This window comes from Heteronotia binoei, chromosome 1, assembly GCF_032191835.1.
Source record: "Heteronotia binoei isolate CCM8104 ecotype False Entrance Well chromosome 1, APGP_CSIRO_Hbin_v1, whole genome shotgun sequence".
Lineage (NCBI taxonomy): Eukaryota > Metazoa > Chordata > Lepidosauria > Squamata > Gekkonidae > Heteronotia > Heteronotia binoei.
The window spans coordinates 38,716,160-38,739,185 of NC_083223.1; the positions used below are offsets into that span (position 1 = coordinate 38,716,160).

At 45.3% G+C, this 23,026-nt stretch overlaps 1 protein-coding gene across 1 annotated transcript in view; it reads left to right on the forward strand.

The window, feature by feature from the left end:
* Positions 1 to 6,123: 6,123 nt before the first annotated feature.
* Positions 6,124 to 23,026, forward strand: part of SDC1 (syndecan 1) — a 31,716-nt gene continuing 14,813 nt past the window's right edge. Inside the window, exon 1 of the mRNA XM_060233526.1 lies at positions 6,124 to 6,370. Coding sequence (XP_060089509.1) covers positions 6,302 to 6,370 — 69 coding nt within the window. The 5' untranslated portion in view covers positions 6,124 to 6,301. The remainder of the gene's footprint in view (positions 6,371 to 23,026) is intronic.

A 23,026-nucleotide genomic window follows, 5' to 3' on the forward strand; every position in this document is an offset into this window, starting at 1 on the left:
GCAGGCCTCGGATTCAACAGGAGCTCACAGGAGCACAGCTCCTGAACCTTTCTGAGAGTTCCAACTCCTCCTTCTCACCTTGTCCATTGAATAGCAGGTGCAGCTGCATAATAATCCCTGGATGAGCTTCACCACCTATTTTTCTACAAAACAACCCCTGTTCAGAGGCATAATGCCTTGGAACATGGAGTTTTCATGTTACCATCATAGCTTTAGTCTATTCATTACTGCTAGCTATCTAAGCCAACACATTTTGCAAAGTAAAACAAAACCCCTAAGCACTTGCCTCTGAAATTTTTTCTACTTAAGCATTTCACTCTTGGTGTCTGGAAATGCAAATACTCAGTACTGCATATTTCACAGCTGAACAAGACACTAACAACCTACCCCACACCTGGCTTGCTTGATTTAGTATGTTCAAATAAAGCTGATAGACAGTTGCCATCCTTCCCAGGGAGGACACACAACTGCACCGATTATGCTTCAAAAACTACCAATTCAGCCACTCACTCCGTGACCTCAGCAAAAGAAACCCTACAGGAATTCTGAGGGGAGGTCTCAGAGGGAGACATGGTGGAACTTCCAGCTCTTAAAGGCCCAACATGTCCAGGGTTGTTGGGCAGATTTGTTTCCTGCATGTAGGGGAATGAATTCGTAGAGGGGATGGGAGGGACTGCTCTGTTCGAGGTATTTTTGTCTTGCTCCCCTGTGTTAAAAACTCCCTGTAAGCAGAAAACCGGCCTAGCAAGCAAGAAGTTTGGTTGGAAACATTCTTCCAGATGTGCAACTTTTAGAGTTGCCAGCTAGCTTGGAGGAAAAAAATGACTCTTCCCTTTCAGAAAGGCTTAATCTGTGGCAGTGGGCAGATGAAGCTTTTTTTGGCACTGGGGTAAAAAAGTCACCTGGTAAATGGCATCCCATTAAGCCTCAATTAGGATTGCCAATCCCTGATTGGGGGCAGGGGATCCCCCAGTTTGGAGACCCTTTCCCTGCTTCAGGGTCATCAGAAAGTGAGGGGGGATGTCTGCTGGGCACTCCATTATTCCCTATGGTGACAGATTGCCATAGGGTATAATGGAGAATTGATCCATGGGTATCTGGGGCTCTGAGGGGGCTGCTTTTTGAGGTATAGGCATCATATTTGCATCATAGCATCTGGTGCCTCTCCTCAAAACACTCTCCAAGTTTCAAAAGGATTGGACCAGGGGGTCCAATTCTATGAGCCCCCCAAAAAGGTGCCCCTACCCTTCATTATTTCCAATGGAGGGAAGGCATTTAAAAAGGTGAGCAATCTCTTTAAATGCGATGGCCAGAGCTCCCTTTGGAGTTCAATCATGCTTGTCACACCCTTGCTCCTGACTCCACCCCCAAAGTCCCCAGATATTTCTTGAATTGGACTTGGCAACCCTAGCCTCTGTTGAAGGCAGCTGGCAACCCTGTTTTCCATTTGTATGGAATGTATTTAAAGCCAAGAAATTAGAATTCTGGCTTGGGAAATCCCTGAGAGATTTTGGGAGTGGAGCCTGAAGAGGGTGGGGTTTGGGGAGGGACTTCAATGGGGTATAATGCCACAGAGTCCACCTTCCAAAGGAGCCATTTTCTCCAGGTGAACTGATCTCTGTTGCCTGGAGATCAGTTGTAATCTAAGTAGATCTCCAACCATCACCTGGAGGTTGGCAAGCCTACAAGGAACAAAAGTCTCAAGTGATGCAGCCCAGTCTAACTACTTAATTATCCAGCCAGAAAGCAAAAACAAAATGGCAGTGTGCGGCAGTCCTTATTCCTGAATGGAACCTGAAACTCCCCATGCCCACACACCACCAGCTGAGGGCCAAATCAGAAGCAACCTCACTCCCCCCTCCCCATTTACCCAAATGCAGATGCAGAGGGTTGCTGGCTTGTTCAGAGGGCCGGAGAGCCAAGCATGGAGTGTTCAGCCCTTCTTCTACGCTCATCTACCCCACTGAAGCTGCACTTAGCCCTACGGAGAAATCAGTCTAGGTGTGTATTTCCAGAGGGGAACAGCAACAGCAGCTGGGGTGGGAGCAGATTAAAGTGAAGACTGGTTAAGCACCTCTCCCCATCACTGCATCACTTCACTATGGCACCCATCAAGTCTTTCTAGGACATCTTACCATCACAAAGAGAACCTTGCACTGAAAAGAAAAAAATAAACCCTTTTGCTTTGGTTTCCTTCCCTCTAGCCCACACTTTATTCAGTGTAGTAGACTATTCTGTGCTAGAAACCTACAGCTTGAAGCATAGGCTCAGCCCCTCCAAAGCAATATGGGGCTGACTCTCCTTTCTGGCTTTGTGGGTTGAACTGTGGCCTCTCTGCAACAAACATCCAGTGAATTCAATAGGTGACGCTTGGCACAGTACATAGCCTCACTTTCTAAGCTGATGCCCTCCTGGTTGTAAGCAGAGCCATTGATGAGGTAGGGCAGTGCAGGGGACTCCCAGGAAGACTAGGTATAGCAAGCAGAGTGCTGATCTAGGATCTGGAAGACCCAGGAGGGCTTTGCTGTAGAATTTTGCTGTGTGACCCCCTAAGGTCAGTCACTCCTGCTTTTAGGAGGCTGAAGTTGATTCGCTGTTCCTTATTTGCAATACTTAGAAAGCTCTACATCTCATAAATCTACACATTCAGGGGACTCTGCTTTGCTCATGTCATCTTGCAGGGTATAGTTCCCAGAGTGCATGGGTGTCTAATTTGGGATGGCCCTAAGCTTATTTGGAGGGGGGGGGTGGAGGGCACATGTATCTACAGTTTCTTTACCAACATTTCTCTTGTGGGCATGGCACTATGGACTAGTTAGCACAACACCCCCCCCCCCCCCCCGCGCTTTAAACCAGGTAATAGTACATGTCCCCTTGTAGAGCAGAGTCTCTCTGAAGATGAGCATGTATGATTTGTGCTTATTTGTGGGGAAGGGGTTGGTAAAATGTTCTAAGAATCATTCATGTTGGCAGTTGGATTCACAAATAAGGAACTAGGAAGTGCAAATAAGGAATTAGGAAACAGCTTCCTTTAGTTAGCCTTACAGAGTGATGATAAAATGGAGATGGTCAGAATGCTGCTGTAAGCTGCTTTGGATCCCTGTTGGGGAGAAAAGCAGGGTATAAATAACTTGGAAATTCTGGGAAAGACCGCTTCACCCCCACCCCATCCTTACCACTTGAGTCCAAGGAGATAAATTGGGACAGAAACAATATGAATGAATAAATATGGCTTTAAGAAATGCTGCACCAATGGTCCTCCAATAGTGGTGGAAATTGTATTGGGGAGACTTGGTCACCTCACTAGCTGCTCAAAGGTTCTGAACAACAAAGCTAAGAGAGTCCCCAGAGAGAACTGATACGGTTTAAAAGGAAAAGAATTCCAACCAACCCTAATTAATCATAGTCCCAGTCAAGGAACTTTTCATCTGCAGACATAACAATGGTTAACAGAGTATCTTGGAATGGGGAAGGCTCCCCAAAAAATTAGAGTTGGGGAAGGTGTGTCCAGTTTGCTCCTTGTTCCCCAAGCTCTCCTGCATTCCACAGGTAGGGAGCGTTTCATACAATTCCTATTCCTGTTCCATACAGTTTAGATTTGGGACCAATTGAGGAGCTGTTTTCTGCAAAGATTGCACTGGTGAACCTGCAATTGCAATCCTATGCATATTTGCTTGGAAGCAGTGCCATTGAAAAGAAGATCTAATTCTATGTTGATGGCCCAGGTTAAACTAATCTCCTTAGATCTTGCCAGCTAAGCAAGATCTGTTCTGGAAGGGAGATCAGACCTCCAAGGAATACCAGTAGGGTGGTAATGTGGGGGCAACCACCTCTGAAGGACTCTTGCCTTGAAAACTCTCCGGGGTTGCCATAAATCAGCTGTGACGTGACAGCAAGAAATAATAATTAAAAATAAGCGTTGAAAAGATTGGGGTGGACACGGGAGAGGAATTCCCATTTTCTAACAGGAGGCTACTTATACACAACTTGGCCAGGGAGAAAAAAGGAGTAACAGGGTGTGTTTCTGAGCATGTTCAGAGTACTCTATTCTTTCTCATCGCTATAGGCATCAGAAAGTAATTAATCCATCTTGAGTTTTTTTTCCTGGTGAAACCGGGAAACCGGCAAACGTCTCTTACAAAGCTGATGCTCTGTCTTTACCAAAGAAACATTTTATATCCCTCACAGGTGAGAAAGAGCTTAATACTTCGAAACACGTCGGGTTTTCTAAAACTGCTGACTACGGAACTTGTCACTAGATTTTCTTCATTGTTGTTAGACTTCTACCTTCGGGTTAGGCGAAATGCGCATCGGACTCTTCCGTCGACAGTTAGGATGGCCAACTCTTTCTGGCAAGGGTCTTGTGCCTTTAAGAGCGAACTGACAGCTAGGGGGGAAACTTCCGCGTCACATCATTTCCCTTTGAGCAAACCAGGCAGGTGTTGAAGTCACGGGAGCCGCGGGGGTGGGGAGGCGAGAGAAGCAACACGGTGACTTTTAAGTCTAATAAAAAGATATCATGTTACCTAGTTTTTTTAATCTCTTCCGGGATTCGGCGTTTTCCCCCGTGGTGGTTCTCCTTTCAGCGAAATAAAACATGTCTCTAATTCACGATTCCGTTCAAATGAAAAAAAGATTTGAATGCCGGAGTCAGCGCGTCCCCGACTGGAACCAGTCCGCCAGGGCCAAATCACCGGCCTTAAAGCCAAGGGGGTTCGTGGGGACGGAAGGCAGTGAAGAAACCAACAGGGGGCACAACTTCGAATCAAGCGCGCCCGGCTGCTGGGGTAATAGAAACCCTGCTATGTTTGATAGGCCTGACCTGGAAGGCCCCGGCTAGTCTGATCTCGTCGAACCAGGGAAGCTAAGCTGGGTCGGCCCTCGCTAGTAGTTGGATGGGAGAACACCTAGGAGGGCCACGGCGGAAGGCAAAGACAAACCGATGGTGATGATGTTCCTCCAGGAGGCGTGCATAGAGCGGCACCCTCACAACACGTTGCCTCGAAGCGCCTCTCCTGGGTTAGGGCGCACAGGGTCGCGCTGTGTTGCAGACAGGACGCGGTAACCTGGGACCCTCCACTAGAGGTCAAAGTGCGCAGAGAGCGATGCTAAACTGTTCTACTCAAAAATAAACCCCACTGAATAAAATGGGCTTTACCCCTGGGCAAGTGTTGCTAAGGTCTCCAGCCTCAATGGGTCTTCCGTCAATCGGTTTGGGATTATGGGCCGAAAACTTCCGAAGGCGATCCTAGGAATTATTCTATGGGAGTAAGCAGCATTGAAGGGCGGGGGGGGGGGGGGGGATTTCGGAGCAGACGTGCTTGAGTCGTCTAAACCCAAGGCAAGAAACCCGAAGCGCTCACAAGCCTGATCGGAACCAAAAATGTGGAGACCTCAGAGCGTCTCTCCTCCCGGTCTCGTTAGACTAGGGGTGGCCAAACTGTGGCTCTTTCACTCATATTGTATGGCTCTCGAAGCCCCGCCCCGCCCCCCATTGGCTGGTAAGGAGAAGGCCTTTCTCTCTTTAAATCTCTTTTTCAAGTCAGCCACTGGCTTGGAAGATGAATTTAAAGTTGCTTTCTTTTCATTTCTCCCCCCCGCCCCAATCTTCCTTCCGTCTGTCCATCCGCCCGTCTTGAGGCTCTCAAACATCTGACATTTATTCTATGTTGCTCTTAGGGTAAGCAAGTTTGGCCACCCCTGCTCTAGACTGCTTTTCTCTCGCTACCAGGTGCCACTCTCTTCAATGGCCTTGGGAGACGACGTGATTAAGCGGGCGACGGGAGGTGGGAGGAGAAGGAATTTTCCGCCTTTTTGTGTCTGGACTCCGACAAACCTCCCCCACGTCTAGATTTCGAGGTTGGAGGAAAGACGACTCCACAGCAGCGCGAGCCGCGCTCACGCAGCCCCCGACGGTTCTCAAGGGCAGGGCAGGCCGTGTGAAATCAGGGGGTTGTTGCGCAACCTCTCGCGGAGGTGAGGAAGGTGCAATGGGGTGAGCGGGCGAGGCCGCCCTCTTTCGTCAGCCTCTGCAGGCGAGAGTCCCGCAGGGCGGAGGAAGCGCCCCTTATGGGCAGGAGGGGAGGGGAAGGGGCCGGGGGCGTGGCGGCGGCCTGGCGGGGCGGGGCGTGCGGGCTAGGTGAAGGTTGTAGCGTTGGATTTATATTAGAAGGCGCGCGGCGCTCGAGCTCTGTCCTGGGTTTCCCCTTTTATCTTCCACCAGCCGTGACGTGATTCGGAGGCGAACAGGGGGGGAAAAAGACTCGTCTGCTGCTGGGTTTGAGAAGCGAGTAGCTACAAAATGGCAAAGCTGATCCGCGCTCGGGTGCTGCTGTGTGCTTTGGTCTTCGGGGTCCAGGCAGTCTTGGCGGTAAGTAGCGAAGGGGGTCTGTGTATTGCGGGGTGGGGTGGGGGGCGTACTGATGAAACCGGTGCTGCTCCGGTGGCCCCCTCTTGCTTCCTTAGCTACACGTGGCTGCAAAGGGATCGCCTGTTCTTCCCGAGAAGCAGACCCGCCAGCTCCGGCTGCCTTCCTTGCCTCGCCTTCCAGCAGTTGGGCTGACATGGAAGTTTCCCAAGTCCCGCTAGTAGCACCCCCCCTCCTCCATGGAACTGGAGGGGGCGACAGGAGAAGAGAGAGCCAGCCGGTCCCGTCCCTTCTCCTCGCCGTCTGCAAAGCGGTTCCAGCTGGAGCGGAGGGCAGAGTGCACGTGAAGGCGCTTTTCTTCCCCTTGCTTGCTCCCCACCGGGACTGCGCTTCGCCGAGAGCTGCTGCGCCCCTCCCTTCCTGAGGGTTTTCCCGAGGTCTCGAGGCTTAAGCGCCCCCGTGGAGGGGGGGTCTCAATGACCTATTGTGTCGACTGTGTGTGTCGCGCGCGTAATCCTGCCGAGGCTGCCCCTGAAGGCTTAATTCAAACCAGACCGTTGACTTTCATAACCTGACTGGAATTTCTCTCCCTTCAACCTCAAAGCCTTTTTCCCTGGCGCTCAGCTCCCTCCTCTCTCCTCCACCTCTGGGAAGCTAGCCGGATGTTTGCCTTGTTCTGTGAGGTGGTGCGTCCTTTCCCTCTCCGGGTTTGAACTCTTGCAGAAAGGTGAACGCGGGATCAGAGCGCTCCCGAAACTGGTCGAGTTTTTTGCTCCTTAACCGTGACTCCCCCTCCCTTTTTGCCTTTCCCAGCGTGATTCTTTAAAAGAGCTTGGCCAAAGTAGGATGGCTTGAAGACCAGTGAGCGCTATTTCCCAAATAATAGAACTTCTCCGTGGAAGACATTTTCTTCCCGGTGGGAGTTTATGCCCTCTGTGTGTTTGTGAGCATGGTGTTGGAGCAGGGCAATCCAACGCCATGTGTGAAAGGCTGCCTTTCCACCTAATAGGAAGCAGTGTGATATCTGCAGATGAGTCATGTAAATGACTCGCTTTGGGATAGCTTCGCCAAGGAGGCTGCTTTACAAAGATCAAAGTTGTTCGGATATGGTTGATGGCATGAAGTGCTGGGAAAGTGGGTTGACCGAGAGAGCAGAGCCTCAGTAGCTGTTAATCCCTGTAGTGCCTTCTCATGATGGCTCAAGGATGACACCAAAGAGCACTTTCCAGTGATCTAAATGCAGGTGTTACTGGTTTCATTCCCCAGTTCTGTAGTTCCTTATATGCAATAATTCTGTACCTTTGGAAATCAAAGCAGGAGAGGATAGTATGTTTATCTTTCTGGACAGGCCATTTACCAAATACAGAGATCCTTAAAGCAGAATTTAGGCTTTTTCTTCTGTATAGGCTCCAAATACTAAATAGAATAGGACTCCTCAGTGCTTAAACTTGGAATACTAGTACGTCTTTAAAGAGATCTCCCTCTTTGCTCAAGCAAGAATTATGTGTCCTGTGCATTTGATTTGGATTGTTTCCCTCTTACTCTTGTTTAATCAAATAGTTCAGATACCAGCTTGTAAAACTGACGCTTTAAAAGACTAGAATGCAGACAGGAAACTTCTCAAGAGCACTCGCTTTCTTAATGCCCTCCCAATTAGATATAATGATTAACTTGCTCCCCTCAGTGTATCATCAAGAGAGGGCATAGATGCTTGTTAAGCCCACAGCTTTCTGCATTGGTGCCTCTCAACAGATGAAAAAATCCTGTATATGCTTTAAGAGTCTTTGGTTTTCTTTTCTGGTGGTTGGGATCAGAGCATGAAATCTGGATTCAAGCACTTCTCCTCCCTTCTGCCTGCATAATACTTGTAGCTTGCCGATCGCTGACATGGCTTCCCTCAGTATGGTATATTGGAAGATGTTCAGGCTGTCTAGGCATGTTGACTTGGGAGTAAGTCTCATGGGCAGGGCTGCTTAGGGCTTCAGCACTGAACATCAGAACTAGTGCCTTGAGTTTTGGCAAGCACAGTCATGAGATACTTATGTACTCCAAGGAATTTAGACTCTCTCTCCCTCTCCCCTTTTTTCACGTCACAACTTTTAGTATGTGATAAAAACTGATGATATTGGATTTATATCTCGCCCTCCACTCCGAAGAGTCTCAGAGCGGCTCACGATCTCCTTTACCTTCCTCCCCCACAACAGACACCCTGTGAGGTGGGTGGGGCTGGAGAGGGCTCTCACAGAAGCTGCCCTTTCAAGGACAATCTCTGCCAGAGCTATGGCTGACCCAAGGCCATGCTAGCAGGTGCAAGTGGAGGAGTGGGGAATCAAACCCAATGGCTGTACACTTCTGAAAGAAAAATGGCTGCCAAAGTTTGGCTGCAGTATCTCTTTTATAAGCTGAGGGTGTGCAGGGAATCATGGTTGGGGCATGTAGGACAAAATTATTTGGGGGAAAGCCCAATGTCCAAACATTTCAAGGTCAATTCCCTCTCCTTGGTGGAGGCTGTTACCTCAATATTCCAAGGCCTCTGAGTATGCTCAGTTCTCATTGGGCTGTTTGGTGGGGCTGTTTGGCAGGACTGCCTTGTCCTTTGTGCCTAGGGAACAGAAGGCCTGACCTTGGCTCTGTTTTACTGCTTTCCTGATAGGTTCTTGACCATGAACTTTGTTGTTAAGAGGGATTTTTTTCTTGACTGCAACCAGCAGATGTCGCCACCGAATTAAACCATTCTGGATCTCGTAACTGCCACTCCCATCGTCTTTTAGCTTGATTGTGGAAAGCCATGCATTTGGGAGCTCTCATGTAGTAGCCTGTTAGAATAAATGCCAGAGCACACATTTTTCCAGAGGTTGAGATCTAAGCTGTAAAATCTAAAAGTTACGTGTTCAGGACCAATGCAACAGCTGCATTTCTATGCTCATGCACAATCATCTGAACCGCATTTCTTCAAGGGTTTAATTCATGTCATTTCTTGTCACTTGTGCAGGCACTGATAAAACTTTCAGGTTGAATGTACAAGCTGGCTTCAACACATCATTGTGCTGGAGGTGATGTGACAGGCAGTTCTCCCTGTTAGTTTATCTGGTGCTGGATCATTCACACATGCAGGTATTCATGTGATGGATGTATATACATCAGCTGGCTCTAAGGCTTGCTGGTGTCAGTTTAATTGCTTTCAGATTATATTTCTTGTGACCATGGTGCAAGCTAATCTGTTATAGGGATCTCTAGTCTTGTTCAGCCTGTGGGCACTTCTGGAATGTTGAGACCAGGCAATGGGTGTCACAACAAAATGGCTGCTGCAGAGGCTGGTCACAATTCAAAACATTGGGCCAGGAAATGTTAGGAGGTTTTAAGCCAAGCATCCCCTTATGATGAAGGTAGCTGTTTCCGGAGGAACACTCCCTGCTGGCACCTGTTGGGCTCTTCTGAAGCACTTCTTCCAGACAAAGCATGCCGAGGTCAACCTTTTGCTTTGGGGGAGTAGCAGGGGAGCACCATTGAGCACACTGGTGGATACTGTATTGAGGACCATTGATCGCTTGTGTGAGTGAGATGCAGAGTAAATTACTCAGCATGACTCACTTAAAATATCCCAACAATGCAAAGGTTTCAGAGACCTCTGGGTTGTAATGCTGCTCGTAGAAAGATTCTGGGGAAATGCTTGTCAATTTCTTGCCTCTGTAAATGCAGATGTGGGTGACTTTTAATGATGTAGAAAGTAGCCAGTACAATTCCCAAGGACTGCCTGGCTTCCTTCTGTGTGTTGAGCAACAGACATGCCACGTTTACAGAGTGCAAGATAATGCTCCAACTGGTTCTTCCTCTATTTCTTGCATTGTTTTTATATGCAAGCTTCTGTCTTAGGAGTACACTGAATGCCAGAGGCGTCATCTCTTCAGCAACCATTTTTTTAAAATCTAGCTGGCATTTGTGTACTATGCTTATAAGCATGCTTACTTGAAAGTAAGTCACTGTGACCTGCTCTGAAGCTTACCTGCTTTAGGATTTCTGTGTGGTGTGTAATAAATGTATGTTTTGCTGTGAACTTGTTCCTCAGGTTTCATGTATGGGCATTTTCATCTCTGTGGTGGAATAACAAGGTTTTGAGCTCTTCTGGTGGTAATTATATTCACTAGGTTTCCAGAGTTTAGCTGCAGTTTTGAAAATGCTTCTTTGGGAGTAAGAGCCATTCAGTCAAATGGGAGCTGAGTTCTGCTTAGGATTGCTCTTGTAGTTGTTGCTGGTGAACTTAACTGTCTCTTCCTATCTTGACTTATCCCCGCCTAAGTTTTTCATCGATATTTTAGGGCTTGTAATGTTTTCACTATAATGGTGATGACCAATAGACAGTTGGGCATGTAAGATACTTTTCCACACTCTTAAACGTGAAAGATGAGTTCATGCAGCTCTAATAAGGCTGTGTATTATGTGAAACTGCTTTACAGGATGGCGTATTACAGACCAAAGTAGAAACTTAAAATCTGGGCAAAATATTAAAGTTTCCTGTGGTACAGTCTCACCTCTGCTAAGCTAGGAGAGGTCTCTATGGTAACAGTGTATTCCAAAACGTCATGTCTTGGGTTAACTAGTCTCAAAGTTGGTGTAGCTGACTTGAATCTCATAATAGTCGGTGCTGTAAAATCCAGCTATTATCTTATTTATAGCAGTTCCTGTCTGTAACAAGGCACTTAAAATAGGCCACAAGGATAACTAGAACATTCAAAAAGTGAAACTGCATGGCCAGTCGCTCTCATGGCATTTGTCTGATCAGTACTATCTTAGACTACACACCAGGAGAGTTCTCCGTTGTATGCTAATGCTGGGAATCTGGGGCAAGGGAAAATATTCAAACATTACATCCATTCCCTCCTGCTGACTTGATACAGTCCTGCCACTGATCCTGAGTTTTGTAAAAGAAGAAGAATTTCAGATTCATACCCCGCCCTTCTCTCTGAATCAGAGACTCAGAGTGGCTTACAATCTCCTTTATCTTCTTTCCCCACAACAGACACCCTGTGAGGTGGGTGGGGCTAAGAGAGCTTTCACAGAAGCTGCCCTTTAATGGACAGCTCTGAGATAGCTATGGCTGACCCAAGGCCATTACAGCAGGTGCTAGTGGAGGAGAGGGGAATCAAACCCAGTTCTCCCAGATAAGAGTCCACACACTTAACCACTACACCAAACTGGAAAGTTAACAGCTGTTTCAGTGGAAGAAAAATCTGACATCTGAAACAACTTGGTCCAAGCTGCATTTCTGCCAACATGTAGCTCTTTGGCTACACACATTGCCAACAACATTGGTTTCAACACTCAGCCAGGTCAAAGGTGACTTCTCACTCTATTTGACCCTCAATGCAGTTATCAAGTCAATATGAGCTGTATAAAGGTGCATCACCCTGTCTGTTATGTGATGGGTACCAACTGGGAAAAGTGATTCCAGATAAAAGCTTGGCACACCATTCCTTAAGTTCTGAGAGTTTGTATTCTGGAGCCAAGTTTGGTCTATTGTTCAAACTCTTTTTCCTTAGATACAAAGTATAACCTGTATGAGTCTACTTCCAAAGCAAATCAGCAAAGATAGTATGTCAGATGCTTACTGAAAAAGCAAACTGCTTTAAAGGTCTGCATTTGTGACTACTGTCTGCAGAATTATTGAAGAATTTACTCAGTGCACTTGAGTTTTGCACCCACAAAATAGGACCCAAGAGTCTCAGTCCAATGGATGAAACCAGTCTCAGAATAATACTAAGCATCTCTGAATCTGTGTGGATCTGAATTTTTTTGCCATTGTCACAGCTGATTTATGGTGAACCCATAGGTTTTTCAAGGCAAGAGATGTTCAGGGGTGGTTTGCCACTGCCTGCGTCTGTGTCATGACCCTGGTATTCCTTGGAGGTCTCCCATTGGAAGCCAGGGTCAGCCCTGCTTAGCTGCCAAGATCTGATGGGCTAGTGTGGGCCATCCAGGCCAGGGCTTTGGTGGGGGAGGGCGGGATATAAGAATAAATTTATTATTATTAACTATTAAAAGAAACTACCTTAAGTTTTTAGCCCATGAGATTCTTAAGAGAAAAACTCAGTAACATCCTGGCAACTATTTCTTTTAAAAGCCTCTTGTCAACTGAGCTGTTCACCATTTCTGTATTGTTGGTGACTTTCCAAGTTATTCCTTCACTACATATTCTGAACATTCCAGTTTACTAATTTTCCTAAAAACAGTTGTGAACTCTGCACACACATCATTTGTTTTTGTAAGAGTTTTGCAGAACTTTCAGTCACAACATATTAGTGATTATGGAACGAGGGTCTTAATGCTGCATTCCAAAGCCCCTGGCAAAACATTTCTATAATTTTCACAATATTGAATAGTTTGAAATCAGACTGAGAAACATGACTGTATTATCTCTTCTGTGAAACAAGCTCAGATATTTAATTTCCCACGCGTTAGATAGAGCTTGGCTTTGTCAACAGTTAATTAGAGAAGGGATTGGACCTCCTTAACTTAATTGGGAAAGCAGTTGTTTAGGGAGTATTATGTGTTTGACACAATTGAGGTTTAGTGATGCAGAATAGGAGTTACTATATTTGCATGTGAAGGACTGTAGTATTAGTATACTTAGAAACATGCTTGGATTATTAAACTGTTGTGCTCAAGTGGTTGAGGGCCACTGTGGTGTAGAAGATAAAGAGTATTAAGGTTAAATAAAAGTGGTCTTAGATTCAAGTCTTGCCCTGTTGGGTGGTCCTAAGTAACTTGGGTAGGTGGAAATACAATTATGAGGTTTGGTCACCCATCTGGTTAAGCTGTGTGTTTTGGTAATGCCAGTTGCATGTGCCAGCTGTTGTGCCCTGTTTGTTGGGCTAGCAGTGCAGTCCTGAAAGTGCAGATCTTGTTCAGGGTGCCTGGTTGCCTCGGGTATGCTAGATGGATGCTCATTCCCAATGACGATTACCCTTGAAGGTGTTTATCCAGATCAGAAAAGTACATTGCACAAGATTCTACTTGCTGTCATCCAGCTAAGAAAATAGCATAAGCACATTATTGTCATGTTGGCATATGAATACAGACTTACCAGTCTAACAAGGAAGATACGTTGCCCTGTTCTGCCTTCTTCTGGGAAGTTTTGGCATGAGCTGGCACTTTTTGTTACCTTGGGGCTGCCTAAGATTAATTGACTTCAGTGTTTCTCAATGTGGTGAGGAGCTTTACCCCCATGTTCTTGAACGACTGGAACTGAGCGCTGAGCTTTGTCTTGCATGAAATAAACAAGAGGTCCACCAGCTCCTTAAAGACCCCAGCATAAGCTTTCATCTGTTCATCTATATAGTCAAATCTGCAAACAACAAAAGGGTGGCTAGTGAAGGGAGATGTAAGAGAGGGAGGCCAGCTTAAAACAATATCCAATCAAAAGTAATCAATCCACTCAATCCAGGACTTTTTTTGAGCAGGAACGCAGAGGAGCGCTGTTCCGGCTGGCTTGGAGTCAGGAAGTGTGGCCTAATATGCAGATGAGTTCCTGCTGGGCTTTTGCTACAAAAAAAGCCCTGATTCAACCCATTCAACCTGGTAAAGGAATTTGGGGTATTAGGAGTTGTCCAACACACTGTATCCTAAAGTTTGAGTCCAGTGGTATTTTTAAGACCAACAAAGTTTAATTCTGGATATAAACTTTTGTGTGCATGCACACTTCTTCAGATACCCAAAGTGTGCATGCACATGAAAGCTTATACCCAGAATTATTATTTTTTGTCTTAAAGGTACCACTGGACTCAGACTTTGTTCTGTTTCTTCAGACCAACATGGTTATCCAGCTGAATTTATCATAATGTATTCTAGTTAGCTATAATGGTCAGAAAATGGTTGTAATCAAATAGGGATGTACTGGTTGTTTGTCTGATTATGTAGAATGGCAGAGTGCTAAGGAGTGGCTCTTTGATGTGCAGAGGACTAAATCTCTACCAACAGGCACATGTGATTTGTTAATGCCTTGAAGGCATGGTACTCGTAAAGAAAAATGTATGTTGCCTGAAGATTATAGGAAGGTAAGACACAGTAAGCCCATGATAGACTTAGCCTGTAGTATTTGTCTTGTGTTTGTGTGACAGTCTTATTGCATAAGCAAAGCCCACTTAGATATAAATATTCACAATGTAGAGGAGAGGGAAATGGGACACCCATGCTTACAATGTTAGTAGTAAGTTGTATGGAGTATCTCTTTCTGTAGTTAAATGGAATACTTCCAGTGGGGGAAAATAACATCAGCCCTTAAAACTAGTTTGACTTCTCTAGGGAGAGTGTTGGGAAACCCTTACAGTTGGAGCATCTGTCTTAAACTTTGACTGAAATGGCTTGTCAACTGTTTATGCAAGTGTACTGATCAAACTGATACACTCATTTCCCCCCCACTAATAGCAAAAAACACGACTCCACGCTCTAGGCTGCAAGACGCCCACAGTTGGAATTGTGAAGCATTGTGTGAGCTCAGCTGATCTTGTTTGGCATGGTATAAAGCCCAAGGTGATACTGGATGATCTTAAAAACACGAGCTAGCAAGCAGTACTTGTTCTTCTAAGACCTGTTCAGACTTGATGGCTAAGCATTTTCTGTGCATATCTAGGATCCTCTTGGATAATGGCAGAGTGGCCATTAATGAATCCACTAGGAAAGAATAGGTCAGTGTGAGGCCTGTACTTTGCAGTAATGCTTTGTTAGAAGCTTTAAATGTGAAGGCCTCTTTGTGTAAATTTTCTGCAGCATGCATTTGTGTTTAGATTTGTGGCTTGTAATGCTTTTTGTGACCTCGTGTTGTGCTAATGGACATCCTTTACGTGCTGTAGTTCTCAAGGCTCTCCAGCTCCTGTCAAGTTATCTTGTGTGGTTCCCACCCCCACAAGGCAATGTGGCAGCTGCTCATAAAGGTACAGGATACTCCTTGCTGCTGCTTTTAGGCAGGCAGCACATGTCCCTTGCAGCATGATCTCCCCATCAATTCTGGCTTGGGGGCAGATGAATGATCTGACGTCAAAAGCACCACCTCTCCCATTACCCATGAATATTACAGAGGCAGGCACAGAAGAATGTCTCATCAAGCTTGTTAGTTTAAAAAACATACAGCTTTCCATCTTGAATCTTAGTCCCCTGTGAGTAACTGCCATTTTTAACAAATGCATTTGTACAATGACATAAAAGCATCTCTGTTTTATTTATTCAATTTATGAATTGTCCGATCTCTGTAAAGACAAGGCTCTGGGCAACGTGCATCAATGATAAAGCAGTAGCTAAAATCATACAACAATTCAAATATACAGTTAAACATGAAATAAAAATACCTAAAATCCAAGATGGTGTCCCAGTAAATCTTATTCCCGTACTGTGCTGCCGCCTCATGGGCAGGGCAGCAGGAGGAAAACAGATGAAACATGGAGAAAATGAGGTGGGGGGGGGGTGCCAGGCATAGTTACACCCAGGGCTTTTTTTGAGCAGGAACACACAGGAATGCAATTCCAGCTGGCTCTGCATCGGGGTATGTGTGGCCTAATAATGCAAATGAGTTCCTGTTGGGCTTTTTCTACAAAAAAGCTCTGAGAAACAATGGTGATGTCAGGGTGTGTGGCCTAATATGCAAATGAATTCCTGCTGGGCTTTTTCTACAAAAGCAACAACAAAAGCCCTGGTGACACCATAGCAGTCCTCAATCAAAAGCCCAGCAGGACATCTCTGCCTTACAGGCCCTGCAGAACTGCATTAGATCCTGCAGGGCCCTGATGGTATTCAGCAGAGAGAGCTACCAGGTTGGGGCCAGGACTGAGAAAGCCCTGGCCCTGGTTGAGGATATCCAGACATCTTTGGCACTAGGGATCACCAGCAAATTATTATCAGCTGATTGAAGTAATCTCCTGGGGACATAATGGAGGAGATAGTCCTGAAGGTACGTGGAGCCCTGACCTCTCAAGGCCTTAAAAGTCAATATTAGAATATTAGAACCTGGCTAGGTCTGGGCATGACAAAAAAGGGGGTTAATTGCTGTGTTTGGGCTTGGGCTACTATTATTGGAGATTGGAGGTAGCCCAGATAAAAAAACACCAGTGTGGCAGTATTCATGACCTGGGCCTCCATAGTCAAGGAGGGATCCAGAGTCACACCCAAACTCCTGACAGACTGCTGGTATTAATGGCATCCTGTCAAGAGGGGGAAGCCTGAGCCTTCATCTTTGTTGGACTTGGTCTCAGCCTGCTCTTCTTTAGCCATCCCACCATCGCCTTAAAGCCCATAGCCAGATTTTGTAGGGCAGGGTCTGGGTGGCTGTCCAGTAGCAGATACAGGTGGGTGTCATCCGCGTACTGATGGCACCAAGTCTAAAACTCCACGCCAGCTGGGTGAGGAGGTGCATATAAATGTTAAATAACAGTGGGGAAAGGATTGCTCCCTGAGGGGCCCCACATATTAAGAGGTGCCTGGTGGGCATACCCTCCCCCAGTACCACCCTCTCTCCCTGGCCAAGGAGAAATGAGAACAGCCATTTCACATACCCCTGAGCTTTGTCTCAAATACCTGTGCCATGTTTCAGGCAAAATGCAGCATTTGAATGTATGTTAAGCATGGCTGTAGGGCTTGGCTGCAAAAATGGTTTTGGATCAGTGGAGCTGCCATGTTTTGTGTCTCTCACTGAGCTGCCAACTGTTCCAGTTAGAAGAAATGGAAATTTGGAGCTGTGCTCCTGTAACACTATATCTTTGAACAGGCACCAAAGAATGCCCGTTTGAAACAACATACAGTTAAATAGCTAATTTGTAGTGGCTGCTTTGTTCCTTGGTGCCAAAATAGTACATGATACAAAAAACCAAAAAGTATGGTGACAGTATAGAGTGTGGAAACTAAAATGTCTGCTTCTATTTGGATGAGTGAATATCTAGCAAAAGTACGGCATTTAAAAATCATAGCTCAGACTGAATTTCCTTTCTGCACTGAGTTTAGTAGTTTTATCAATTCTTTTGCCCTTTAAGTTAGAAAAATTCAGAGTGCAATATGGCTAGAATTATGAGATCATTACTGGAAATGGAGAAAGAAACTAGATTCAGGTGGGTAGCTGTGTTGGTCTGAAGCAGCTGAACAAAGTTTGAGTCCAGTGGCAACAAAGTTTAATTCTGGGCATAAGCTTTCATGTGCATGCACACTTCATCTGACACATCAAAAGTTTTCCTCAAGTCTGTTTTGATGTGTCTGATGAAGTGTGCATGCACACAAAATCTGATACTCAGAATTAAAGTTTGGTGGTCTTAAAGGTAACACTGGACTCAAACTTTGTTATCTTGAAGACTGTTTGCTTGCTGAGGGAGTACCATTTGAAGTATACGTCTCAAAGGGATCCTCTGCAAAATGATGCTTATGTGGACTTCTTCATAGCTGGCCTCATAAAATTAGTTTTACCTTCTCATGATATCACAGGTAGCCAACTTAACACACACACACACACACACAAAAGAAAGATGGTAATTTAGAAACTTTTCTGCATTCTGGATGCATGCAAAGGAGTAGCTTCTCCTTTGTTGAGTTTGCAAGGTATTTTAGGTTGCGTTAAGTTTGTATTATGTCTTCAGACGTTTGGGTAGCAGACTTAGTAATGCTGCTGTAATTACACTTTCATATTCTTCTAAAATCACACTTTGCCCATGCAAGGGTCTTAGTTTGAGCAGTATTTGGTATGCCTAAAATAAGCTTTTTCCTACTATTATTGGAGATTGGAGGCAGCTCAGAGTATGAGGGTTCCCTATATCTTGGAATAAGTACACTGCTCATAAAAACAGAGCCAAAATTTAAAAGACCTGATAACAAACATGACCTTGGTTACATCTGACAACCTAAATCTATCTTGCTGATAAACATGCTGATTTCAACCACATTTCAGTGTGGGAGAGAGGTGGGATAATAGAAAATTTTTCATATGGAAAACTGTACAAGCTGAGAAGTTCCACTATGTTGCAAACTTATCTGTAAATTCAAATGAAAGCATAGCAGTTCTTCCAGGAACATGGCTCAAATTGTCGCAGTTGTTGAGGGAACCGCTTGATATGGGCTAAGCAAGGATCAGTCAATGCAGTCAAACCGGGTGGTTAAACTAATAAAATATATCATTGGGGTGGGAAGGCACGGAAGATATGCAAAACACAGACTTTCCTGTATACAAAGAATAACATGTCCGGGAAGAGTAGGCTAAATGTGACATGCAAAGCATCTCTGTAAAGGAATTCAGCAGCTCCTCACTTCTCCGATCTGCAGTATACTTCTTAGTATATGCTCTTTTTCCTGGAAGCTCAGGGCAGTGTGTTTGTTGGCTCTTGCCCATTTTATCCTTTCAATTACCTTCAGAAGAAGGTAAGGCATATGAGTGTAGCAAGCCCAAGATCACTTGACAAGTTACATGAAAGAGGAAAGATTTGAAGAAGAGTAGGTTTTATACCCCTTTTCTCTACCCTGTGGCGCAGAGTGTTAAAGCTGCAGTACTGCAGTCCTAAGCTCTGCTCATGACCTGAGTTCGATCCCCAGTAGAAGCTGGGTTTTCAGGTAGCCGGCTCGAGGTTGACTCAGCCTTCCATCCTTCTGAGGTCAGTAAAATGAGTACCCAGCTTGCTGGGGGGAAAGTGTAGATGACTGGGGAAGGCATTGGCAAACTACCCCATAAAAAGTCTGCCATGAAAACAACGTCACTCCAGAGTCAGAAACGACTGGTGCTTGCACAGGGGACCTTCCCCTTCTCTACTCTAAGGGAGTCAGAGTGGCTTAAAATCACCTTCCCTTCCTCTCCCCACAGCAGGCACCATGAGAGGTACCATGCAAGATAGGTGGGACACTATGTGAGGTGTGTGGGGCTGAGAGAGCTGTGACTGACACAAGTTCACCCAGCAGGCTTCATGTAGAAAGGAATCAAACCCAACTCTCCAGATTTGAGTCCACCACTCTTAACCTCTATACCATTATCTTGAACTTGGGTCTTCCAGAATCGTCTGCTTGAACAGCTATGGTACACCGGCTTCTCTCTGTGTGAATTTACAAACGCTCAGGCCTCCATTTGTTAGGTCAGCATAGTATAGCTTTACTAATTGATTTTGTTGGTTGTATTGCTCCTGCCCTGATATTTATATTTATTTATTACTTTAAATTTCTATCCCGCCCTCTCCGCAAGCGGACTCAGGGCGGCTCGCAACACTCATTTTCACAAGTTAAAAACCAATAAAACATAATTACAATTTTAATTTTTTTAAAAAAAACCATTTCATGGTGCTGTATCGCTACGATGTACAATATAGGCGGGTTCTTCTTTTCAGACGGTGATCACCAAGTACTCTATATGATGTCAGGTGGCAGCTCTCTCTCGGTTAAATATCAAAGGCCTGTCGAAACAATTCGGTCTTACAGGCCCTGTGGAAAGTAGAAAGATCCCTCAGGGCCCTTATGGCCTCTGGGAGAGCATTCCACAGTTCTGGTGCTGCTACTGAGAAGGCCCTAGCTCGGGTCAAACACAACCTTAGCCTTTTTTGGTTCAGGGATGGACAATAGATTTTTTTGTCCCTGCTTCATATGACCTTGGTAATCCTTACACACTAGCTGTGTAATGTATATCAGTGTTGGCTCCTTTCAAATATGGGGCTGAAGCAAAGAGGCCACCAGTTAATCAGCATTTGTATCTGAAATGAATTGTGAATGGAGAGTTCACTTCTAGCCTGTATACAGCTCCAGGTGCCAACTTCGTTGCAGTCTGAACAAGTTGCCTAGACCTATTTTTGTCCTGTGTTGAGGGTGACACCTTATAAATTTTAATTGCCTCAGGATTTCTGTATAAGCCTTGAGGGTTGCTCATGGAGACCGTCAGCAGAAGGTCCTCTGCCTACGCACTGGCCTCTGTGCCAAGCTCAGACTGGTCAATGTCATTCAGCTGGCTTATCTTTTTAGCAGGGTATGCAGATCAGTGGTGTCAGTGGATAACCTTCACAGTTCAGGGTTGATAACCTCTTGGAGAGTAAAGAATGACATGTTGTACCAAGTCATAGGCAGACCTGCCTGAGCCCTTTTCCTGTGCCCATGTGAGAGAACTGATGGCTATATGTGATCTGGGATGAGACAGAAGCTCCAAGACTGGCTGTAAATTTTGTTTGCAGGCCTAAGACAAATATAGATGAGCTCTAGGGATATAATGCTTGCTATTTACCGTACTTTCCCAGCTACAGGGGAAAAGATGGCTTCATGCCTTTGGATCATAGCCTGTGATGTGGGAATTCCTTAGCTAAGAATTCAGCTGGGCCATGAACTTGCTGATCTGTCTTGGTCCATTCACTTGACTTTTGCATTTCAGCCCTTCCCTCCTCAACCCCTGTAATATAGCAAATATGCTGGCCTATTTTACAAAATGGCAGAAGGGCTGCAGATGAATTGTGTTCATAAAATATTATGTAGTCCTCTCCTGAAGAGTCTGGCTAGCTGGACATCTCATTTCCATAATTAGTTTCAAGTTGACCATCTGCCCTCAGGTCTCTGAGGATAATTATAGAGCACTTATGAACTGGTTTGATCCTGGGGCACAATGAAACTGGCGTGTCGGTTACAAAATGAAAGAGGCAATGATGTCATAGTTCTGAGTTAACATTTTTTTTAACGTGTCAGAAAGTTGGGAGCAGAAGAACCTTGGATTGTTTAGTTGCTGTGGGATGAACAGTAGCTGGGTGGGTGGGATGCAGTGCCGGATTAATCCCTGTGGAGGTCCCTAGGCAGTCAGTCTTGGGGGCCTCCTCACAAATTATCTCAGAATCCGAGTCCCCCCACCCACACCCCCTGCTGCAGCCTGCAGGCACTTTCTTAAAAGCCCCTTTTACTAAGGTACTGGGGAGAGGCAAATTTGGTGACACCACCAGCAGCCGCTGCACCAGGCAAGTCGGGCAAAGAGCATAGGCTAGTGCCTACTTGGCCTACTTGTTAATCCAGCTCTGGTGGGAGGATCTTATGGAAGCAGGACTCTGTCCCCCCCCCTCCCAATATTAAAGTAATTTGAAGCCTGAGCTTGTTCTGCAGTTTGAAATGGTAGGGCAGACATTTGGGTTGTTGTTTCTGGAGGGGAGAGAAGGATTCCTTGTGAGTAAGCTGTCATGGCAAGGAATCCTATCTACTGTGCTAATTTGATACTTGCAGTGTGTTGTGTGCTGAACCTTTTAAAAACACAATCAAGTATTCAAAATGGATTATTTCCCCCCATAGCACTTTCAATACTTCATTCTCTGCTGCATGTGTAGGCAGGGCCTCACTCAGTTTGACATGCTAATATGTTGTGTCTAGTTCTGTGCTTGTTATGATTTCACAAGCAGTGTGAGAGAACTCTAAGCTCAGTTGTGAATTTTTAAGACAATTGTTCTCAGTTAACTGGATGGAACTGTAGCTGTCCTAGTTTGTATGTTATGGAATAAGCTGTAGGGGTCCCCCAGACTTTTTGAACCCGTTGACACCTTTTGGAATTCTGACAGTGAGGTGGGTACAACCTCCCCTCCGCCCCCACCCCCAAAGGCTGCTGCAGGAAGGAAAGCCAGCCACAGTTGTTGGTGTGAGGTTATGCATAAATCTAAGAGAAACTTCAACATTTCAGGCAGAGGTCCCATTAATAGGATGCCTTTTAAAGTGGACATACTGTTTATAGTGTTATTTACTTTCTGTATATACACAGCTTATTTTCAGTTACATAGTGAAGATCCTTGTGTTGTTATGGTAGCTGCTGCCAGAGCAGTTTCGAAAATCAGCACTGCCAATCAGAAACACTGCTGGGCAAACGCTTCACTGCCCCCACCTCACCCACTTCTCAAAATACTTGGCGGGCATCAGGAAAGGTGTTGACAGATGGCGTATCAAGAACTCCTGCTCAGTAGAAGAATGGAGATCTGGGAGAATATAGATGTAATAAATTCTTCCTTTTGAAGATTGTTAGACAAAAGTTTGAGTCAAGACTTCTGTTGAATTGTCTAAAAAGCGGCTTATAGAAATAAAGGTACTCAGATGCCACAACTTTCAGGGAATGGCATACAGTGGACCATGTTCCTTCAATTCAAGCCCTCTGTTTACTCTGATGGAAATCTGCAAAAGGAAATTACATTTTTACCTGTGCTGTTTCTATATAACTTCCTTGTATTTCTGAGTGTCGCCTGTGGTACTGCCTTCTTTGCTCAAAGTAGCCCCAGTTACCAGCTTTGCTTGTGGGAAATAATACGGCCACTAGACTCCTATTTCTGCTGCAACATACTAACATAGTTATCCTCTTTTTGTTATTGCAAACTTGTCATAATGCATAATGTAGTAGTCATATTGCTTTGAATCAGTGCTTTAGCAGCCTCCTTCAAGACAACTCTGTCTGACAAACTACTTGAAGTGGTTGTACAATTAGAAATTAACTCATGGATTAGTAGGTACTTGTTCAGTCAGCATAAACACTTGAATAATAATTTTTAAAAATAAACCATCCAGCTATTTTTAAAAAGGATTGTATAGGCAACTGGGAGGTGGTAAATTGGCCAGTGCTCATTAGTGACACTGCTGACTGTACAAACTGCATTATGAACACTGCTTTTATTTGCAGCTGGTCAATTTAAAACACACCCCATTGTTTTGAAGTTCAAAGGT